General features: G+C 40.2%; 1 protein-coding gene across 1 annotated transcript in view; it reads right to left on the minus strand.

The window, feature by feature from the left end:
- Positions 1-771: 771 nt before the first annotated feature.
- LOC129750811 (serine-rich adhesin for platelets-like) overlaps positions 772-19,985 on the minus strand; it is a 54,427-nt gene continuing 35,213 nt past the window's right edge. The window contains exons 7-8 of the mRNA XM_055745890.1: positions 17,881-18,021; positions 772-6,781 (exon numbers count right to left, since the gene is read on the minus strand). Coding sequence (XP_055601865.1) covers positions 4,625-6,781; positions 17,881-18,021 — 2,298 coding nt within the window. The 3' untranslated portion in view covers positions 772-4,624. The remainder of the gene's footprint in view (positions 6,782-17,880; positions 18,022-19,985) is intronic.

Here is a 19,985-nt window from a genome sequence, read left to right on the forward strand (position 1 = left end):
TGGTCGGCATCGATTTAGGAAAGCTTGAGATCGTCACATCTTACGTTGACATCAGGGGCATAAATGTAGATGTCGTCAACTGGTTCTTCTGATGTCGAAGACCAGTGCTGATTTTCGGGTACCTAAATTAGTAACAGATTAATTTCGAATCCTGGGAACATGTTGACTACTCGGATGGATACTTAAATTCTCCTTTTCGTCAAAAACTACTGTGTCTTGTAAAAGAAAAAGTGCTCTATAGAATGGGCGATGGAAGCGAAAAGTTATCCTTTTTCTCTTTAAGAAAATCCTGTAAGATCTGTCAAAAGTTGGGTGAAATTTTAGCTGCATCCTGCTTGTACTTATGCAAAACCTTCACCCAAATTCGACACCGCTTCCATCGCTTATTGCTTAACGAAGACTGATTTATTTTTTTTGACATTACAACTAGTTGAAAACCATGGATTGCCTAGATTTTCACAAAGTCATCATGCTTGATCACTATGCCTGGCTTGTAGAATGCCCTCGCCGGCAAGGAATATTTAAATAAGGTAGTGTCGAGAGCCATATTGGATTTTTTTTGTGACGTCACAAAAACGATTGTATTAAAATTTTATATGATAATGGTAGGAATTTTTGCGGATTGAACGGCTTCGTCAGTCAATTGTGGGAAATAAAAACGAGTGATTTTTATTATTGTCCAAACGTTTCGGCCATTTATTGTGGCCTTCTTCAATGGGTAACTGTGAATTTATTGTAATGTTGTAATTTTTGACAATGTTACAACATTACAATAAATTCACAGTTACCCACTGAAGAAGGCCACAATAAATGGCCGAAACGTTTGGACAATAATAAAAATCACTCGTTTTTATTTCCCACAATTGACTGACGAAGCCGTTCAATCCCCAAAAATTAAAAATAATCCAGTCAAAAAACAATACTTAATGGTAGGAATTTCAAAGAAAAACACGTTTTAGAACGAAAATGAATTCCAATTTCATTTTGATTCTGTTGTAGGGCCTCTATTTCACTATGTTATGTAGTTTTTTGGTCCTTTGAAGATTGCATTAAATTTTTTTTCTTATTTTAATTATGAATGCAATGTCGCCTTGAAGCTAGAACGTGCAAAAATGAAGCAAAAATCAGCTTTTTAAAGATCTAGTAGGTGGTGATATTGAGTGTTCAACTGATTGTTATGAATTTAATTCAACCGGTTTACCATATGCAATTCTTGTGTAGAACAATTAACATCAATAAATGATTGTCAAATCATTTTACTAAAATGCCAATAAAAGATTTGTTGTTTTGTATGAAAATTTGTGTTTTGATCACTTAACTGTAATGAGGAACCTAAACTGCACTAACTTAAACATTTTCATGGAAGACTTTAAAATAATTTTAAAGTTTTGCAAATTTCAGTGGGGAAATTCTACTATTTTTTCGAACTTTGATGGTCTATTTTATAGAAAAGTTATTCGAAAATGCAACTTTTTTTCTAACGATCTTAAAGAGCAAGAATCCTTCCACAATAAAATGTTTTCAAAGTGAAAAAATTTCCAGCAGATTCTACGAATTAACGACGAAAGAGATAAATTTTCTAGTAAATTAACAGATTTTTCGTGATTGTGACGTCTCAGCCTGTACCAATACTAAAGCAGAGCTGCCTTGGCACTACCTTCTTTAAATATTCCTTGCCTCGCCGGGAATTATTCGAGTAATTCCGTAAAGTCCCGGACGTGTGCTGTGACAGGCGCGAGTCTAGAATAAGCTGCTCTCGATTCGGCCCATGGCCGGGCGTGGCGTTTCTTTTTTCAAAATCTGGAGGATACCAAAGAAAAAAGCGGACCTAACAACACAACAGGTGCAACAGGTTATGGGCCCAGCACTAGTAGAAAGGAGGAGTAGCGGAATCATCAGTGGCAAATAGAAGAACCAGCACCGAATGAAGGACAACAAGCCGAAGCCCGAAAAGAACAACGAGCCAGGAACCATTGGAAGGTCATCGAGACAGAAACCAGAACCACGTCGGTGCGAGGCCATTGCGAGTTCGTTGTGCCGGGGCAATTGGAAAGTCGGCGAGCCGGGAATCGGGGAAGGTTGTCGGACCAGGAGCCGTGGAAGGACGTTTGGTCGAATCCTTGGAAGGTCGGCGAGTCGGGAGCCAGCGGAAGGTCGTCAGGCTTAAATGAGAGCTTCGAGCTGGAACCCACAAAGTTGCGGATCGGTGTCATGGAAGGTCGCTGGGCTGAAACGACGAAGAGGCCAGATTCATTGGTAGGTCGTCGTACCGAAAGCCATGGAAGGTTGGCGGGCCGGTATCATAAAACGTCGCCAAATCAGGAACCAGGTGGTGGTAAGCCAAGTGGAGGTCGTCGGGCTGGAACCACTGGGAGGCGCAGTCCTCAGGAAAGGCGTCTAGGCGAAGGGAGAGTTGCAGTAAGGGAGTCGAGACCAGAAGTCAGATGGAAGATCGTCGGAACGGAGTTAAATGGAGGTCGCCAGATCAGAGATCATGAAAAGTCGTCGGACCAGGAGCAAATTGGACGGTCGTCGAACCAGGAATCATGGTAGATCTTCGAGCCGGAAGCCAGAGCTGTCTAGCTGCAACAGGGACAAGAGCGTCGTGCAATGAAAGCGACGAATAACCAGCCCTAGCTTCAGGGGGAGCCGCCGGAAGCAGTTGAAAGATTGCGAACCTTCTTTCCACTGCCCAAAGTGCTGCACAACAGTTACAGACCCTTGTTTGCAGGCCTCGAATCACGAGCAGAGGCCAGATTTCAAGTCTGAAGAGGCCAGAGGAGAGGTGAAGTCTCGAATCGTGACAGTGGAGGTAAAGTAGTGTGCTAGAGGTGGTTCATAAACGAGTATGCCGTAGGCCGCAGTAGCGCGAGTATGGCCTCACAGCCATGGGCTACAGCGTATCTGAATCCTCGTATAAGAATTGAGGCCCGAAGTCCCATGGAGGTTTTATGGACTAGGGGTTCGTCCAGAATAGAATCTAAAAGGACCCGGTAGATTGCCGTGCCTGAGAAAAACCTCAACGTAAGGTTCGGTATGATAGCCATAGGGCAGTAGCCGCTTAAGGAATCATAGGGGATTGAGTCTGGATAAGTAGTGTAACCTGCAGCGACTCAGAGCATGGTGCAGAGGCTGATGAACTGCGGGTTATCCGTTGATTTTGCACAGTTTTTTTTTAGAAGCGGAAAAATCGGGATACACTCAAACTACGCTAGAAGATTCATGAAGCAACACCACCGTTTCGTAAAGATGGACCCCAATTACTACAGCATGACCCATGAAAAAATGCGAACATTTTTAGCAGTCTGTTTTGGGTTGTTTTTGATGATCTCCCGATAAGTTGCGGCGGCTGTAACATGTCCACGGAAGATAGGTAGATGAAGGCCACGGTGTGCATGCACTGTTAAAGTGGTAAAATTGATCTGAGACTGGCTAAGGAAGCGAATACCTCGAATTCTTCCATGGTCAAAGATCCGAGGTCGAATGCTCCAAGGCAGCAGGTCTCAAAGTCAATGTCGGAAAGACCAAGTCGATGGAAAACAACACAAAAAGTCCTTCCAATTTCGTAGTAGCTGGACAACAGGTTAAGAAAGTCGAGTGCTTCCAGTATCTTGGTAACCAGATAATGCCAAATGGTGGTACTAAGAAAGATGGAAAGATGGATTGGGCACACGTTGCGAAGAGATGAAAACGAGATTTGCAGAGGCGCTTAAATGGAATCCAGTTGGGCATCGAAGAACAATCAGGCCCAGAAGTTCGTTGCGGCGTATTCTAGCTGTGAAATCCGTACAGTTGACGAAAACCTTACATTGCGAAGATATGCTTCCGCCTCAGAACTCGTCTTGAGATAGAAGTTAAGAACGAAAGTGGACACCTCGTTTATCTACATGCCTGCATGAATCAACATATTTTAAAATCATGTTAACATCCAGAACAGTTTTTTTAACCTTGATGACATATTTCCGCTTTTTTGGGGTCATACCGGATTCTTTTTTTGGTTGTGTACTTTAATTGAGATTCGGTAATTGAATTGGGATTCAAAAATCACTTTTTCGTTTCATATGTAAATTTAAGCCCTGATTACGGATCCTGGTCTTGATTTCTGTTTTGATTTTGTGCCTACATTTTCATCCTAACTTGAAGTTTGTTACAAAATTTCCTGATATAATGTTCGAACATGTAAACTTGATAATTTTCAAACTAACTCTTTCGACAAAACTAATCTTTTACTCCACCAGACCAGCGAAACCCGTCGGGATTGAAAAAAACAATAGTAATAGGTTAATAATAATAAATTCAACTAAAATGCTTCCGGTCCAGCCCACGATCAACACGTATGTACGTACCTAATTCCTACGTATGTATGTATAGTAAAGATTCCGTTATTAGTTTTCTAGTAAGGAACTAAAATAAAGCTTCTTCTCTCGTTTGTTTGTTAATTTGTTCTTTGTTGCTGTACCCAACTCGGTCGGTTGTTGTTGGTGGCTCTCTACAAGGAGGTTTCAAGACTATTTACAGCGGGGAGCGCGTTGTTGTATTGCTATGATGATTGTTGATTCCTGTGTAGCGTAGTAGTAGCGTAGCGTTTCTGTGCAGTCTCTTACGTGTTTGAACCTTCGGTTGTTCAACCAACTCCCGAACCACCAGGTCCTCCGCCACCGCCTCCACCGCCATCCCCTTTACTAACAAACTCGTGCAGAATGTCGCACGCCATCTCGATGTTGTTCCGGGAGATGCCGAGCGCCGTGATGACGTTCTCCTTCGAGTAGCCCTCCTGCATCAGCCGGGCGATGTACTCCAGGTTGATGTTTTCGTATGGCACGTTCGTGTTGTTGTTGTTACTGCCACTTGCCATGGCACTGGAGGCGGCCATTGCCGCAGCCACGATCGAGCTGTTCAGGTGGTTGTTGTTGGCGCTACTGGTGCTAGAACTACCTCCATTGCTGCTGCTGCAGTCCTTCAGGCTGAGGTTGATATTTTCGTACAGTAGCGGATGTTTTTTGCCGGAGGCGGCGGCTGCCGCGGCAATGGCCGCCGATAGTTGCGACGTGGTTATGGATTTCGAGGGTGGATGTGGGGTCACCTTGTTTGCCGGGAGCGATTGGTGTCGTTGGTGTTGGTTTGACAGCTGCTGTTGTTGGGATTGGTGCTGTTGCTGTTGTTGTTGATATTGGTGACGGGGTTGAGGTTGCGGCTGCTTGGGGATGTGGTGCTGTTGTTGCTGCGGCTGTTGTTGTTGTTGATGGGTTTGCTGGGTGATAACAACGGTTTGTGCAGGTTGAAAGATGGCGGTGACCTCGCTGGACAGGATCCCGTTGAGGTTCGTACTGATGGAGGTTGGTTTTATTTGGTACACGTTGCTGGTACTAGTGAGGACTAGATTTTGGTCGCTTTTGTCGTCGACTTTTAGGATGATCGGCTGTCGAGATTCAAGTGGTCGGGTATCGATAATACCGACGATGGTTTCCGCGGGTCCGACAATGACCTTGTCGAGGTCTTCCTCGTTGAAACTGTGCAGTTGCTGGTGTTGGTGCTGGTGTTGTTGGTCGGGAGGTTTCGAGTGGGTGACGGTGGTCGAAGGCCCAATACTGCTGCAGGGACAGGTCATGGTGGCTTGCACTTCCGTAAGGGTTTGGTGCTTGGGAACGGGTGGCGCCGTGGTGTTGGGTACGTGGTTGTCGTGACTACTATTCGCTCGAGTGATTACTGAGAGATTCTCCGAACTTCGACTAATGTTGAGACTGGTGGCCACTTGGTTCGACAGATTACACAGACTAGATGCGGAGTTGATTTGGTTCTGGGTGTTGTTGCGGGTGGTCGTCAGCAGTATTTGCTGGGAGTTTGGACAGCGTGTGTTGCCTGTTTTGAGGCGATTGTTGTCGCAGTTGTTGGCAGACGTAGAAGGAGAGGAGGTGTTAGAAGAAGATGTTAGAATACCTGGTGATGATTTTCGAGGAGGCAGAGGCGGCGGCGTGACCGTACTCTGCCGCATGTGTTGATGGTAGATGGACTCCATGGAACTGGAAGCGGGACTATCGGATGAGAAAGCTTTGTTCAGTGCCTTGTACATGAGGTAGCTGCTGGGATTGCCGCCACTAGGTGACGCCACCGATGAGCTAGCCGGGGCACTCAAACGGTTCTGTTGCAGCATGTTGATGGTGGGTGCCGACGAAGGCGCTACTGTAGGTTGGGTTTGTGTCTGTGATAGAATAGATGAGGACGACGATTTATTACATTTGACTAGTTGACTCGGTTGGCCGCCGGCTGTACACAAATGGCCGCTACAGTGATTGTTGCTGTTCAGTGAGATGTTGGTGTGGGTGGCCAGATTCCCATTGACGGTGTGCGATACGGTTGCGACCATTGGTGGCGCAGCAGCTGCCGCGGCAGCTGCCAATGCAGCCGGTGTCGAAACTAGTGCTGCCATCTGTTGCTGGATAGCTGCACCGGTCGTTGTGCTCGCGGATGATGAAGAAGAAGCTGATGATGAGGAGGACGATGTTGAGGATGATGATGACGATGAAGATGATGGTGAAGCTGATGCATAACTACAGGCGCTACTACTTCCACTGCTAGACTGCGATTGGCACTGCTGTTGTTGCTGCTGCTGCGAAGATGGACCGCCTGCGTAAATATCGTTACTAGTTAGCACCGGTGCCGTTGGATTCTGCTGACGCCTTGGCAAACGGGGTGAGGAGTGCGGGCTTTGCTTATCATTGCGTGCCAGTGTCATACTATTGCTCAGCGCATGAAGTGACGAGGTGGCGATGTTAAAGTCATCCTAGAAATTAAATGGTGATGATGTAAAAGAAGAAAGAAAAAGGAAGAAACACACGATCAGTTAATCGGAAAACTACCACCGACATCGAGAAAAAAAAGCATTTTTTTATCGAGGATGAATCTTAATAAATGACTTACTCAATTTCAAGCAAAGATAGATGACACACACGAAGTAGCACAAACAAGTATGATACGAAAAAAACAAATAATAAACACACAAATCATTCGCATGCAGAACAAAGGAAGCCAAGAAAATGAAAGCAAAACAAAAATGATCCACATTCAACAAATCAAATTTATTTGAATCGTAGGTTACTAGGATACAAAAAAATGTAAGTTATTTTTTTAAGTAAACAATCCCAGTTGAGAGTTATTTAAAAATAAAAAGGACCTCCGAATTAGAATGTGTTTCGAATTTAACCCACGAATGTCAGTTATGTGTTTTTTTTTTTCTCAACAAACACGACCAGGAGAGTCGCGGAAAATTCATTCCAGTGAAAGCCAGCGTTCGTTTCGCTGTACGGACATTTTTTTTCTCGCTTACTTATCTTCCATGTTTTTCATTATTCTGAAACAGCAGCAGCAAAATACCAGCGCCAATAAATCACCCGCCGCGCGTTATTTTTTTTTCCTCATTTTTTTTTGTTTGTTCGTGGAAACGGGAAAAGTAATGCGCTATTGCTGCTCGCTCAGTGAGAGCTTACATTTTCACGTGATTCACATGATGTGGCTGTTTGTTCCTTTTCTGATGCGTGTGCATGAGTCCTGTTGCGATTGTTTTACAAACCATTAAAAACTTAAGATTTGAAACGTCAAAAACAAAATCCTCTAAATTTAACAGTGATTAATTTTCTCAATCCGAATCAAGATTTTTAAATAATTTCCCCCTTTAACAAAATTGATTAAAATTTTCTACAATCTTTATCTTCTACTATCTTTCTGGAAGCAGAATGTGCGGTACCGTACGCGAATTTTTCCATTCATACCAAATTTTCGTCCGCGGCCGGATATGGCGGTGTGGCGGTCCTCTTCTTCTTCTTCTACGTGTGGCTTGGCATGCGTTACCAGCAATAATTTACACACACGCTCTTCCGGTCACGCGGGAGCCTTTTTTTTCTCTAGCTGACGGTTGTTCTTTTTTTTTTCATTCCGTGTCCTACCGTACCTCCCGAATGTAGGCAAATCGAGAGATACCTACAACGCGATGCGAACGCGTGCCTCGTTTGCGTTGGCTTTGAAAATAATGGTAATGCTTTTTGTTTCGTGTTAGGTATGATTACATTTAGGTTTACACAATGTACAGAACGTTTTGTGGGAAAAAATCATTGTTAACGGAAAATCGATTAAGAGGAATATGCTAGGTAAAAATCATCAGGATTTAGGTTATATTTATGTTGAAAGGTGTGTGCACTCAATCTTGATGCTGGACTCAACACATTAAGGACGGCAAAGAAATCTCAGCAGAAAAATACCAAAATTCGGCACTATAATATAAACTCATAAACTACTGAAACAAATTTTACAAAGTTAGTATACATCATCAACTTAAAATGGGACACAAGTCGAGCAATTTTAAAATAATTTCATAAACATTGATTCACGAGCAGGAAGAAGTTAAGGTCATGTAGATGAAGTGAATCATTTATAACGATTGCTTAATTTAAAGATAAAACGAAGTTTAGCGGGTCAGTTAGTTAATTATATTTGAGTTATGCTTCTTCGTATCGCGCACTCTTGGCGATAAAAAAAACGAGATATCTCGTATTGCGTCGGTAATGTGTTAATATGAAGTCAATATTTTTTTGCGTGTCAAATAGTTTTATTTCAATGGGTATCTGAATGTCAGTAATGAACAAAACAGTCATTTGATACTAACTGCAATTTTAAACTCCGGCGGCAGCGAGCTTTTTGTGAAAAGAGAACACATGGTAGTTGGGAAAAGCCAATAGTTGATTTGACGCCGTAAACGAGATCCTTTTAAAAGTCGGAGCACTCCAGGTTTCAACTGACTGGTGACACTAGGTCCAGCAGATATTACTTGATGAACAACATCTCTCCATTTCACTCGATCGATGGCAATCGTTCTCCAATTTCCACTTGGTCTAACCACCTCGCCAGTTGAGCTTCTGCTCGTCTGTTCTCCTGCACGCCGCGAAACATAGTTCTTAACACTCGTTGCTCGAATACTCCGAGTGTACGCAGGTCCTCCTCAAGTAATATCCACACCTCGTGTCCGTAGAGGACAACCGGTCTAATGAGCGTCGGGGTTTACCCCCACCCCCTCCCCACCATAGAGATTTTTTTTTCAAGTAAAATTTTCAGTTCAAGATATGAGTTTACTGTAGTAATGGGAAACTATTTCATCCCAAAACATGTTGAAAAAAAGTGTAAACAGACATTGCGGAATATTTTCTCGCCTCCGGTGGATTTTAATCCACACTGAAACCTACCACGTACTTAGAATCAGGGACCGACAAAAAACACAAACACAGCACAGTACATATCGTGCAACACAAATCCTGGAGTGCTGACACATAAATTTTCGTGTGCGACACTTCGGTTTGGCACAGCACTTCAATTGTGTTGTGCTGCATCAAATCAACACGACACAGTTCCCAGTTGTGTCGTGTCGAGAAGAACACAGTTGTGCTTACCACGCAACACAGTGTGTTTTACGAGAAAGGCGTCGCGCTTGATTGGACAGCATTTCTCCGTATTTTACATGGCGAAGTTCTTCACTCGCATTGTGTCGAGAAAGAAGCTTGAAAGCAAACGAAAAAAATCTATCCAGTTCGCCTGCTGGCAGATTTGCAACAATTAAAATCTCATCGTTTCGGGATTGGCACACGAACACACTGTGTCGTCAACTGTGTCGGATTTTGTGTCGCATGTAGTACTGTGCTGTGTTGCGGCCGACACGCAACAAAAGAAGATCAACACAGACACAGCACAGTTTCGTTTCGGATGTGCCGTGTCATCAAATTGTGTTGCACTTACTGTGTTCGTGCTGTTTTCGGTCCCTGCTTAGAATGGGTTTTTTTTATTAAGAATTTCAACTAAACAAGCTCAGAAATTGGAACCAATCATTTCATTTAACGAATACTGATTTTATTATTTGCTTCGTGCTTTCAATATTTTCAACAAAGCTTTGAATTCTTTATTTTTATATCAGTTCACCCATTTTCCAACCTATAATTTGTCAGTATAGCGTTTTAATGATGAATTTCATATGTTGTATTATGAATGTTTGAAGTTAATGTTGTGAACTTCAAGAATGAACGTTTAAGCCTTATTTTTTTGATAACTTGTAGAATTTGAATTGGTATATAATTTTTTTTATATTTGACTTTGATCACTGGAATTCTTTAAATCACATTATTTTTGGATCAACTTGAATAAATTTATCCAATATGAGTTTTTAATCAATTTTCTTTAGTTCAAAATTGATATTTGTTTTCCTAAAAGTAGTTATCATGTCAGATCGTGATAAGATAGTTTTTGAAAACCAAGATACTACAATGACATGTCTCAACCATTGAAAATGAAGAAAAAATCCAAAAAAAAGATAAACAATAACAAATTATTCTCGATTTGCTAAACAATTTTTAATAATGGTTCATTTCTGAGCCAATCTAAAATTAACTTGAGAATTCGAGTTTCAATTCTTTTTTGATTTGGTGTTATATTTTATGTACCTATTCTATTTCTGTGTTTTCTTTTGTCCAAAGCTTTAAATTATGGTTTTATTAGAAATTTTACTTCGCATTAAGTTTCTGGTGTTTCGGAAATATTGATTTCAAAATTACAAACAAGACTGTCTAAATGTTATCATTAAACAGAATAAGAAACAAATTTTTAAATAATTTGTTAATGACTTACCATAGCATGGATTTGTAACGTTGATTCTATATTATTTCGAATCTAGTCAGTTAAACTATATGATTTTTCTAGTTTTTGTGATGATCTTAGGAAGAATTGATTCAGTGAGGCAGAGTGTGTAGGGAGTTACTTTATTGATTGAATAATGCAAACATAAAAAAATTGTTAAAAAAATGTGTAGGTACTATCGAATTATGCAGGTTTAAGTTAATTTTTATTTATAACCATTTATTTTAAATCATATCTTTCGAAAGTAAGTCCTGTAAATATTTTTGGTTTTCTATTTAAGCTTTCAGAAAAAATGAGGGATTTTGAAAGCTTCTATAAAAAAAAATTATTTGCTTAAATAAGCAAGTACAGCAAGTACTATGATACCTGAAGCAAGTACTAAGCTTATTCTTTTTAATCTTAATTATACCCATGTTAAGCATTGTTGAAAATGTATCAAATATTCAGGAATAAAAAGAAAAGATTGAATCTGCGGTTCAAATGAGATTTAATTTTTACTCTTTTAAACCCGATTTCAATTAAAGATTTGGGAGATTGAGAGCTTTGGTTTTTATGAATCTACAATATAAACGATATTACACAATAAAACCAATAGAATATTATTCCAGCTAAACTTTTACCTGAAGATTAAGTAAAAGTTCTCATATCAACAAAAAATTATTAAAAGTTTATTTTGTTATTAAAATCCTTTGATTATTTTTTAAAAATAAAAATCTCGATTTTCCTAGAAACGAAATCTTTTAAATGTGTCCAGATCGTATTTGATATTTGCGATTTTCACCAGCTTTAATTTTCCAAACTGACAAATTTTTATTTTCAAACAAGGATCAAGATTTAGAAACATCGATTTCCTGCTATTTGAATCCATAATGGAATTCTCTCTTTGATATTTTGATCTTGATTACAAAACATAGCTTCGAGCTGAATCTGAATCAGAATTTTTTATCAAACGGATTTCATTTTTAAACATGTTCCAAATCCAAATTTAACAAATCCCAATCTTGAAAATGGCTTGAAATTTTAAATATTTTCTTTTCACATTCCAAAATTAGTTTCGAGTGTGGAACATGCATATTATTTTATTTTTAAATGAAATCCAAGATTCGAATCAATTTATCATAATGATAATCTAAACAAAAATCAAAAACAATAAACTGTAGATTTCTTTTGGTATGAGCAAATCCATTGCGACCAATTTATTTGATCTATTGTGGAATAACCCAATTTACTATTTGTCTGATTACATCGTACTGTCATCATTAATTGAGATGTCAGTTGTAGACGAAATCAAGACATTATTCCAGTTTGTGATGGTGTTTTTTATGAATCCTACCACCTTACTGGTCGTCATCTTCCAAATATCATCGGGCGTTAGGATTCGCTTACCAAGAACTTTTAGTCGATGTGTCATAAGATATCCACAGTCATACATTAAGTGCTCTGCAGTTTCTACTTCAGTTTTACAGAACAGGCACATATCATTACTGAGTTTGCCAATTTTTTTAAGGTGGTAATTGCATGGGCAATGCCCTGTTTAAAGGTCTGTATGCTACTCTATGTAATTTATGTAGACGTTTGTAGAGTTTTGGGCCACCAAACAAGAGCCGCGTAGGATAATCTGGGTCTCGATATTGCTGTATAGATCCATTAGATCGTATCCGGCTTTAATCCCCATGATTTTCCAAAAGTCATGTAGAATACCCAAAACGAAGAAAAAAATTTCGAGATAGCGTTTTCTAAATGTGCGTGCCAGTTAAGCTTTTTGTCAAGTATTATACCAAGAAACGTAACTTGAGTTGCTAGTGATAAGGTTTGGTTATTTAAGCTAAGTTCTTTTATATTGACCTTTCTTTTGGTTGTAAATGGAATTATTGTGGTCTTTGAGGGATTTAAATATATTAAGACCTTCCTTTTTACACCATTTGAGGCAATAGTTTAAGGCATTATGCATCCTGTTACCAACAGTGCAGTCAAATTTACCTCGTACAATTACTAAATACATCATCTGCAAAACAGGTCACTTCAAAGCCTAGTTCAGTCAAGCTTTTAAGGAAATCGTCTACAACCAGTGTCCACAACATAGGCGATAGTACTCTACCTTGGGGACAGCCTCTGTAGATATGTAGAATCTGAAATCAGCTAAGCTTCCCAAAGATATTTCCACAAGACTCCGCGCCGATTCCGAGTATTTTATCGTTAAATCTTGAAAAGTCCGGATATTTGAAATTCTCCCCAAAATTCGAAAACTACTAAGAAAAAAAAAATGGAAATTATTCAATAACAATAAAAAAGAAAAACAGCCAACTTTGTATCATACTTTAAGTTAAGATAAAGTTTGCTCTAGGGGAGAATAGGGTATTGTTAAAATATCTAGCTAAATTTTGCACGGGCCTGCGTGTAGGAACTTGGTGTTCACGGCATGTTTGAATGATTTTTCGTAGTGTGAAGATCTGGTGCGTCGTAGACCGTCCCTCCATGAATCTTTTTGCTGTAGGCGGCATTCAGGACAGTGATCGCTCGGTAGTTCTCACAGTCCAATTTGTCGCCCGTCCTGTAGATGGGGCATATTACCCCTTTCTTTCACTCCTCCGGTAGTGCTTCTTTGCACAACTGCCGCCGCTCGCGCTGCGTTCTCTTCGTCCATCATCCTCAGACACTCTTCGTCGGACCAGTCGTTCCGTCGTGTTCGTTCCACATGAACGATGACGTTCTCCGCAGCACTGTTAATGGCTTTCTTGATGGAATCCCAACCTAACAGCCCTTGAGAGGGGCTTCGTCCAGCTCGCCTTCTACCGGCAGCGCTGCTTCGAGCGATTGGGCGTAGTGCGATATTTAACCGAGGCGGGCGTCGGTTTCGTATAATGTTCACTACGGAGAGTATTAGGCGCATCTTCACCATCACCATCAGTGGTCTGACTCGATGTTGGCGCCTCAACAGGATCTGATGTAGGTAAAGTACGAGAAGTGCCGGCTGTCTATCAAAACATGGTCGATCTGTGATTGCGTTTGGTACGGTGATCAGAGCATCAATTTTTCAAACATCATAGTTGACGTGGTTGCTAATTTTCCTTCACCATCACGTTTTAGACCTCATTTGACTACCAGTCATGCTTCAAGTGACTGGAAAAGCTTGACTATCGTCATGGATTTCTGTTCACGTGATGCATGTTATTTTTCAAACGACGGTCGTCAAGCAAGATGACGGCGTCGGTTGAAAGCATTTGTGTATGATTCGAAAAATTTCGAGTATATGGATTGCTTGTTGGACTAATTGCCAGTATCGAGGATAAATGAAATTCAGATTTCAATAATACTACTAAACATTTTGAAAGGCTAAATAAAAAGCACAAATAAAAGAAGGATCGTACAGCCGCAAGGTCGATTTGTCCTTTTTAGTCCCTACGGAGTTCTCCTCGGTTGAGATAGTTGATGTTTGGTTCGATTTTATCCCGGGCCTTGACTACCCTGAACTGATCTCCAAAAACGGAAACTTAGTTGAAAACGTTTCCATTCCATTGTATGTCTATCTGAACCGAAACCCGGTAACGGGTTTCAGTTTCATTAATGGCATGGCATGACTAATGATGAACGTGTCCTTTTCGATGACGTCTTAGATTTTTTTTAATCTAAACAATATCCCGTCACAGTCAAAAAGACGACGACGGGCTGACGGCGACTATGATTTTTCCGACGCTTCATTTGACTGAAGGTTGAGGCAAGTTTGTTTGCTTGGTTACTCATTTGAAGGCGTCTGTTATGAATGCTACTGCTTTAATTTTTTCACAGTCACAGTTTTATGACTGATGACGGTGAAGTTTTTACGCTCTGACGGTGATCTCCAGGTGTACTTGTGTGGGAGGGAGGCGGTGCTGTAAAAAGTTACTACGTACGGCCATTCGTTTGGAGGCGGCGAAATCTATGAGTCTTTGGCCTTTTTCGTTGTTCACCGGGTTCGCGCTGAACTTTTCAATTGTCGGTTTGAATTCCTCCTCCTGGCCGACCTGAGCGTTAAAATCCCCGATGACGATCTTAATATTATGTTTTGGGCAGCGGTCGTTTTCACGCTCCAGCTGCGCGTAGAATTCGTCTTTGTCGTCACCGGTACTTCCGATGCTGATGTTGATTCTCAACCGGCACAATCGTGGGTCGATCGGCCACCATCCGATCACGTGCTTTTGCATTTTTTTTCCATCACTATAAAAGCTGTTCGGAAGCTCATGTGTGTTACCGCAGCTCTGGTAGATGGTGTGACCATCCCGGAACGCACGTACCCTGGAGCTCTTCCAGCATGCCTCCTACGCTGGAATGTCGAATAAGCGGCTTTTCAATTCGTTGGAAAGCACGTGGGCACTGCCCATGAAATTTAGAGATCATTTAGATTTCATCCGAAATTTCTCGTTCATTACTCGTTGCTGGTTGTTTTTCTCAGTCACTATCTCGCAGGAGGACCGTCTTGATGTTGCTGTTTTGAGTCCCAAACATCACCATGACGTTGTTGCACTCCGCAACCCGCCACTGACATGGAAAACAGACTCGTACATATTGCAGATCTACCATTTTTGTTTTTTTTTCTGGAGAATACCGAGTTGATCTTTGAGTTGTACCTACAGATTTTGACCACGAGACGTAGAAATTATTCGTATTTATTGTCCGTACTGTTATCGAAAGCAAGTTATTCTACGCGTACCGCGATAAAATGTATATGAAATGGCGAAACGTAGAGTAGGCAAACATAAAAGCTGCTTGAGGACACAAAGAAAAGCACAAATAACACAACAAACTAATGCCGATTGGGTGTATAGATTTTTATATGTTGGATGTAATTCTATTTAACTATGGAATTCGAAGCAAGTGCAATAATAAGTGGAAGTGATCTACAATTACAAAAAGGGACAACAGGGGGAAGAAAGCATTACACAACATAAATTTAGAATTTCAGAATTTGCTCGTGTATTTCTGCGATACAATCCGTAAAAATATCTATATAGTCCTTGCCTAATTAGCTTTCTACTACTCATACAACATAACGCGCCCACTTTCACACTCACACGCCAGTCAGGGTCGTCTCTCTAGAGCTAGTAAGTAAGTTTAGAGAATGATTGCAATTAGAGTAAGAGTTTACCTAGTATTCGACAAATCTCGATTCCTTCTACGATTTATAAATTGAAGGTTTTTTGTTTCTAGTATTTTTCCTCTGATTCTTTACATGTAGCAAATAAATATCTTACCATATACGGGGATTGATCTAGGTTTCGATTAATGCTAGTGTCGTCGGGGTGTGTGGTTTAAATTTTACTGGTTTAATATGCTGATAATTTCTAGATTAAGGGTTTTTTCTAGATTTGATCTCATTGCGTATGATCGTTGTTCTTGATTTTAAAACGAGGATTATGGGCTTGGATTTTGCAGGACACGGTTTGTTGTTTTATTTAACTACATATAAGCTAAAGTTACACAATTACAACTAACTACACAATCATTCGTTCATTCCGGATAGGGAAAGCATGCACTTTCAATGGGGCTCTAAGTCTTTGAAAAAAATTGATCTCGATTGACTTTTGTGTTTTTCTCTTTCATCAATATGCCTGCAAGGGTATTATAAATTTTTCTCTCCTACTACAAACTAATATCGTTTTACACATGTTCTATAACTAGTGCAAATTTCCAAACTCTAGTAATCACATTTTTGTTTCACTCTAATTTTTTTTTAAATTTTCGATTGCTTCTGCTTGTCCAATTGAATGTCAAGAATTTAATTCACTATATTTTCAATAAGTGATATTTTTTTTTAACTATAAATTTATTATAAACAAAAATTCATTTGGAAAGTGTTTCTTCCAGATTTTTTCTATCGTGAATAAATGAAAAGATACATGCTCAAGTAGAGCTTTATTTTGAACATGTTACGAAAGCAGCCTCTTGTTTCTATTTTTATGTGCTCGAATTCTGGAGAAACCAAACTAAAAATCAAATGAACCTTCCAGGTTAAATTCATGATGTGAAATAAAATTGTCAATTTAAAACATTGAATTCAGGTGTAATCTTAAAAATGCGGGATTACAGACGCATTTTTTTTACTAAACAATAAAGGTTCAAATTCTGTACATTTTATTGCTTCATCTTTTGTTGTAGAGGATGATAGAAATTTTTTAATGTTCCTATCATAAACAGATTCCCAAAATTTCAAGTGATATTTTTTTAAACCAAAAATGATTCAAACACATGTTCATTACTACAGTCTAAAATGTTACAGGCCCTTCTTGAATCCACGAATAAATAACATTGTTTTAATCTGGCTATCTAAATCTAGATCTAGGCATATTCGTTTTAAAAAAATTACTAATCAAGAAAGAAGACATAAGCATTTTGAGTTTCTCCGACACGCGGAACACACACTACTCTCAACAGAGACACATATTAAAAAATACATAATACACTATTTCTAAGCAGAACGAAAAAACATAAGCTTTAAAACACTAGCAAACTGTACAATTATTTTAATTTTTAATTTAATTTTTTTGCGTGAGGTGTGTGAGAAGGAGATTTGCAGGGAGGATTTGTTCCGTGTTTTCCATTTCAAATTTTAAGTGGGTCTCACTAATGTTTAAAAATGAACTAATAAAGAGAGAATTTAAATAAAAATAATACCTGAAGGGGTTGGCCTAATGAATTTTAAAGCGTTGTTTTTGTTGATTTTTTCCTTTGTTTGTTTCAAAACGGTGCTCGAACTAAAAAGTGGTGTTTGTTTTTTCTTTTCTTTTTCAAGTAGACTAACAAAATGAATGTCCAAAAATCAACTGGAAGTGGGAATGGCGTTGGGTTATAATGCATACTGTGTCGAGATTCATACTCATATTAGAAATACGTAGCCTAAAAGAGTGTTTGTAGTGTGATGGAAACATAAAAACGTGAAGAGATGGGTTTTCATGAGGTGTTGTAAAGCCTTTTTGTGTTTTTTTCATTGTCACTCGAATTGATGCATGGGGACAGGTAGGTTTGCAGGCAGGCATTCAGGCAGGCAGGTGGTGTGATTTGGTGTCGGTTTTTTTTTGTTGCTAATTGGCTATTGTTTTTTTTAATGTTTCTATTTTAATGAGGAGAAGATGCACGCGGATCGATTGATTGATTGGATGGCTCAGTCACTGAATTCAAAAACACATCACAACTAACAGTATCACATCATCATCATCATCAGATCAGATCTCACGGTACCTCTGTGTCGTCGTCGTGGTCGTCATTTTGCAGCTGTTGCCGCCCGTTGGCTGAATCGCGATGGTGCTGCCGCCTCGGGTCGAACGCGTCCACCACGATCTGCTCCGTGCCCTTGATTTCCGCCCTGCAGAACGGGCAACCCTGTTTTGGAAGAGAAAAAACGAAAGATTTAAGTAAACAATAGTTAAAAAGTGTTACAAAAAGTCAGGAAACTGTATGGTGTTCCGAAGTTGTGGCCGACACTGAGATTTATGATTTTTTTCTTAGGTGTCGAAAGACAAAAAGTAATCTTTTGGCCCAAATCGAGGGTTCCTAAATAACTCACTGGTGAGAAAGTAATCTATAAAAGAAGGTACTGCGTGGATTCTCTATTATCAAACCGTTGCCATATTCCAAGCTTGAACCCCGTCACGACCTCTCCAGGCTAGTGTTTCGCATCCTCTTGCCGCCGCAAAAACCGTAGCTGAGCATGTGAGACGTGAGACCTTCTCATCCTCACAGGTTATGGATCCAGATTAAGGTTATACCCACGACCTGAAAGGAACTGCATCAGGTTTAAGTTGAAAATTCCATACTTTCTACTTAGTCTGAAAGCCGCAGGATTAGGTTATGCGTCCTTCTTGCTCGTTTAACTTTACGTTCTCCTCTAACAGTTTCCTACGACTCTTTGGACTATGGCAACTCGGCATGATTCAAGAAAATGAGCCGATGATCTTCAACGCAACTGTATCTGACATGCGCACCAAAAATATGGGCGGATGCCGACCATTTCTCCGAGGCATTTCTGTTGCTTTTTCGCAGATGTCGTGTGTCTTCCAACATCTCCATGTATAGCACAACTTTTTTGTTGGTCGCGATTGGTGTTTAGTTTTATGGTGGGCTATCTAAAGCATTACTCCCTCCATCCGGATACTAACCCTTTCTACTGATACCTTAGATTCAACATTAACACCAGCATAAAAAAGGACAGTTCTGTGGAACTCTGTGGAACACTCGTTGTTAAGGTAGTAGCTCGTAACCCGTTTTCGGTTTCGTAGGTCACGAGCTGGTTCTCATAAAAGCTTCTTAAACATGGTTTTCTCAAGAAATCCTCAACCGTAACGAACCCAACAGAGTTTGTATCGAGAACCTCACAGTGGACGATGCAAGGTTTCCAAGTTGACGGACTGACATGTCCAAAGCCTTTGACGTAATCAATAAATACGCTCTATTGTTGGTATTGTGCAAAAATAGCCTGTCTTCAATTGTTTTGTTCGTACCTGATCGAAAGAAAGCAACTGGAAAACGTTATATCTGGTACTTTCTCGGTCAACAGTGGTGTTCCACAAGGGAGTCACTTGGGACCTATTCTTTTCATCGCTGTTATGAACAAATTTCCTGAAGTGCTGACTGATGTGTTCGTGTTCGTGCCGATGATTTAAAAATGTTTTTGCCTATTCGTCACCCGAAGGATTGCGCGACTCTGCAAAATGCTTTACACAGATTCAAAGGTTGTTGCAGTAGATTCGGCCTAAAGATCAATTCCTCGAAATGCAACGTGATTTTTCTCGGAAAATAAGCAATATCATTCATGAATACCACTTAGAAAACGATTGCATCATTGCACGGCAAAACTCAGTGAAAGACTTGGGACTGGAGTTGTACGCGGAGTAGACTTTTCAAACACACAGAGTTGTAGCAAAGGCTAATTCTATATTCGGAATGGTCAGTAGAATCGACCTATACGATTGTTTCAATATAAGCTGGATAAGTTAGGACCGTCATTGAATAGGTGTAAGACTAGCCACTAGTCAGTCGGCAGGCGTCCCAGAGATTCCGTAAACAATCCCTAGAGTCGGCAAGCTTACTGAATAAAATGCAAAATGCAGAGAATTTCCGGAGGAAGAAACAACTCCACCTTCTAGCTTAACACATTAATTTATTGTTGAACAATCCAAGCTTGGTTTTATTGGCCCACCACTTTCCTATATAAAAATAAGGTTTTATCTGACCTGTTGCTGCTACCACCTGGATCCAATCCTCGTTGCGGTTCAACCTCGGGTTCGCAGAGGTCGGAGCCTCGCACTGACGCGGCGATTTGTTGATGGCGTTCTCGGTGAAACGAC

This window comes from Uranotaenia lowii, chromosome 3 (assembly GCF_029784155.1).
Source record: "Uranotaenia lowii strain MFRU-FL chromosome 3, ASM2978415v1, whole genome shotgun sequence".
NCBI lineage: Eukaryota > Metazoa > Arthropoda > Insecta > Diptera > Culicidae > Uranotaenia > Uranotaenia lowii.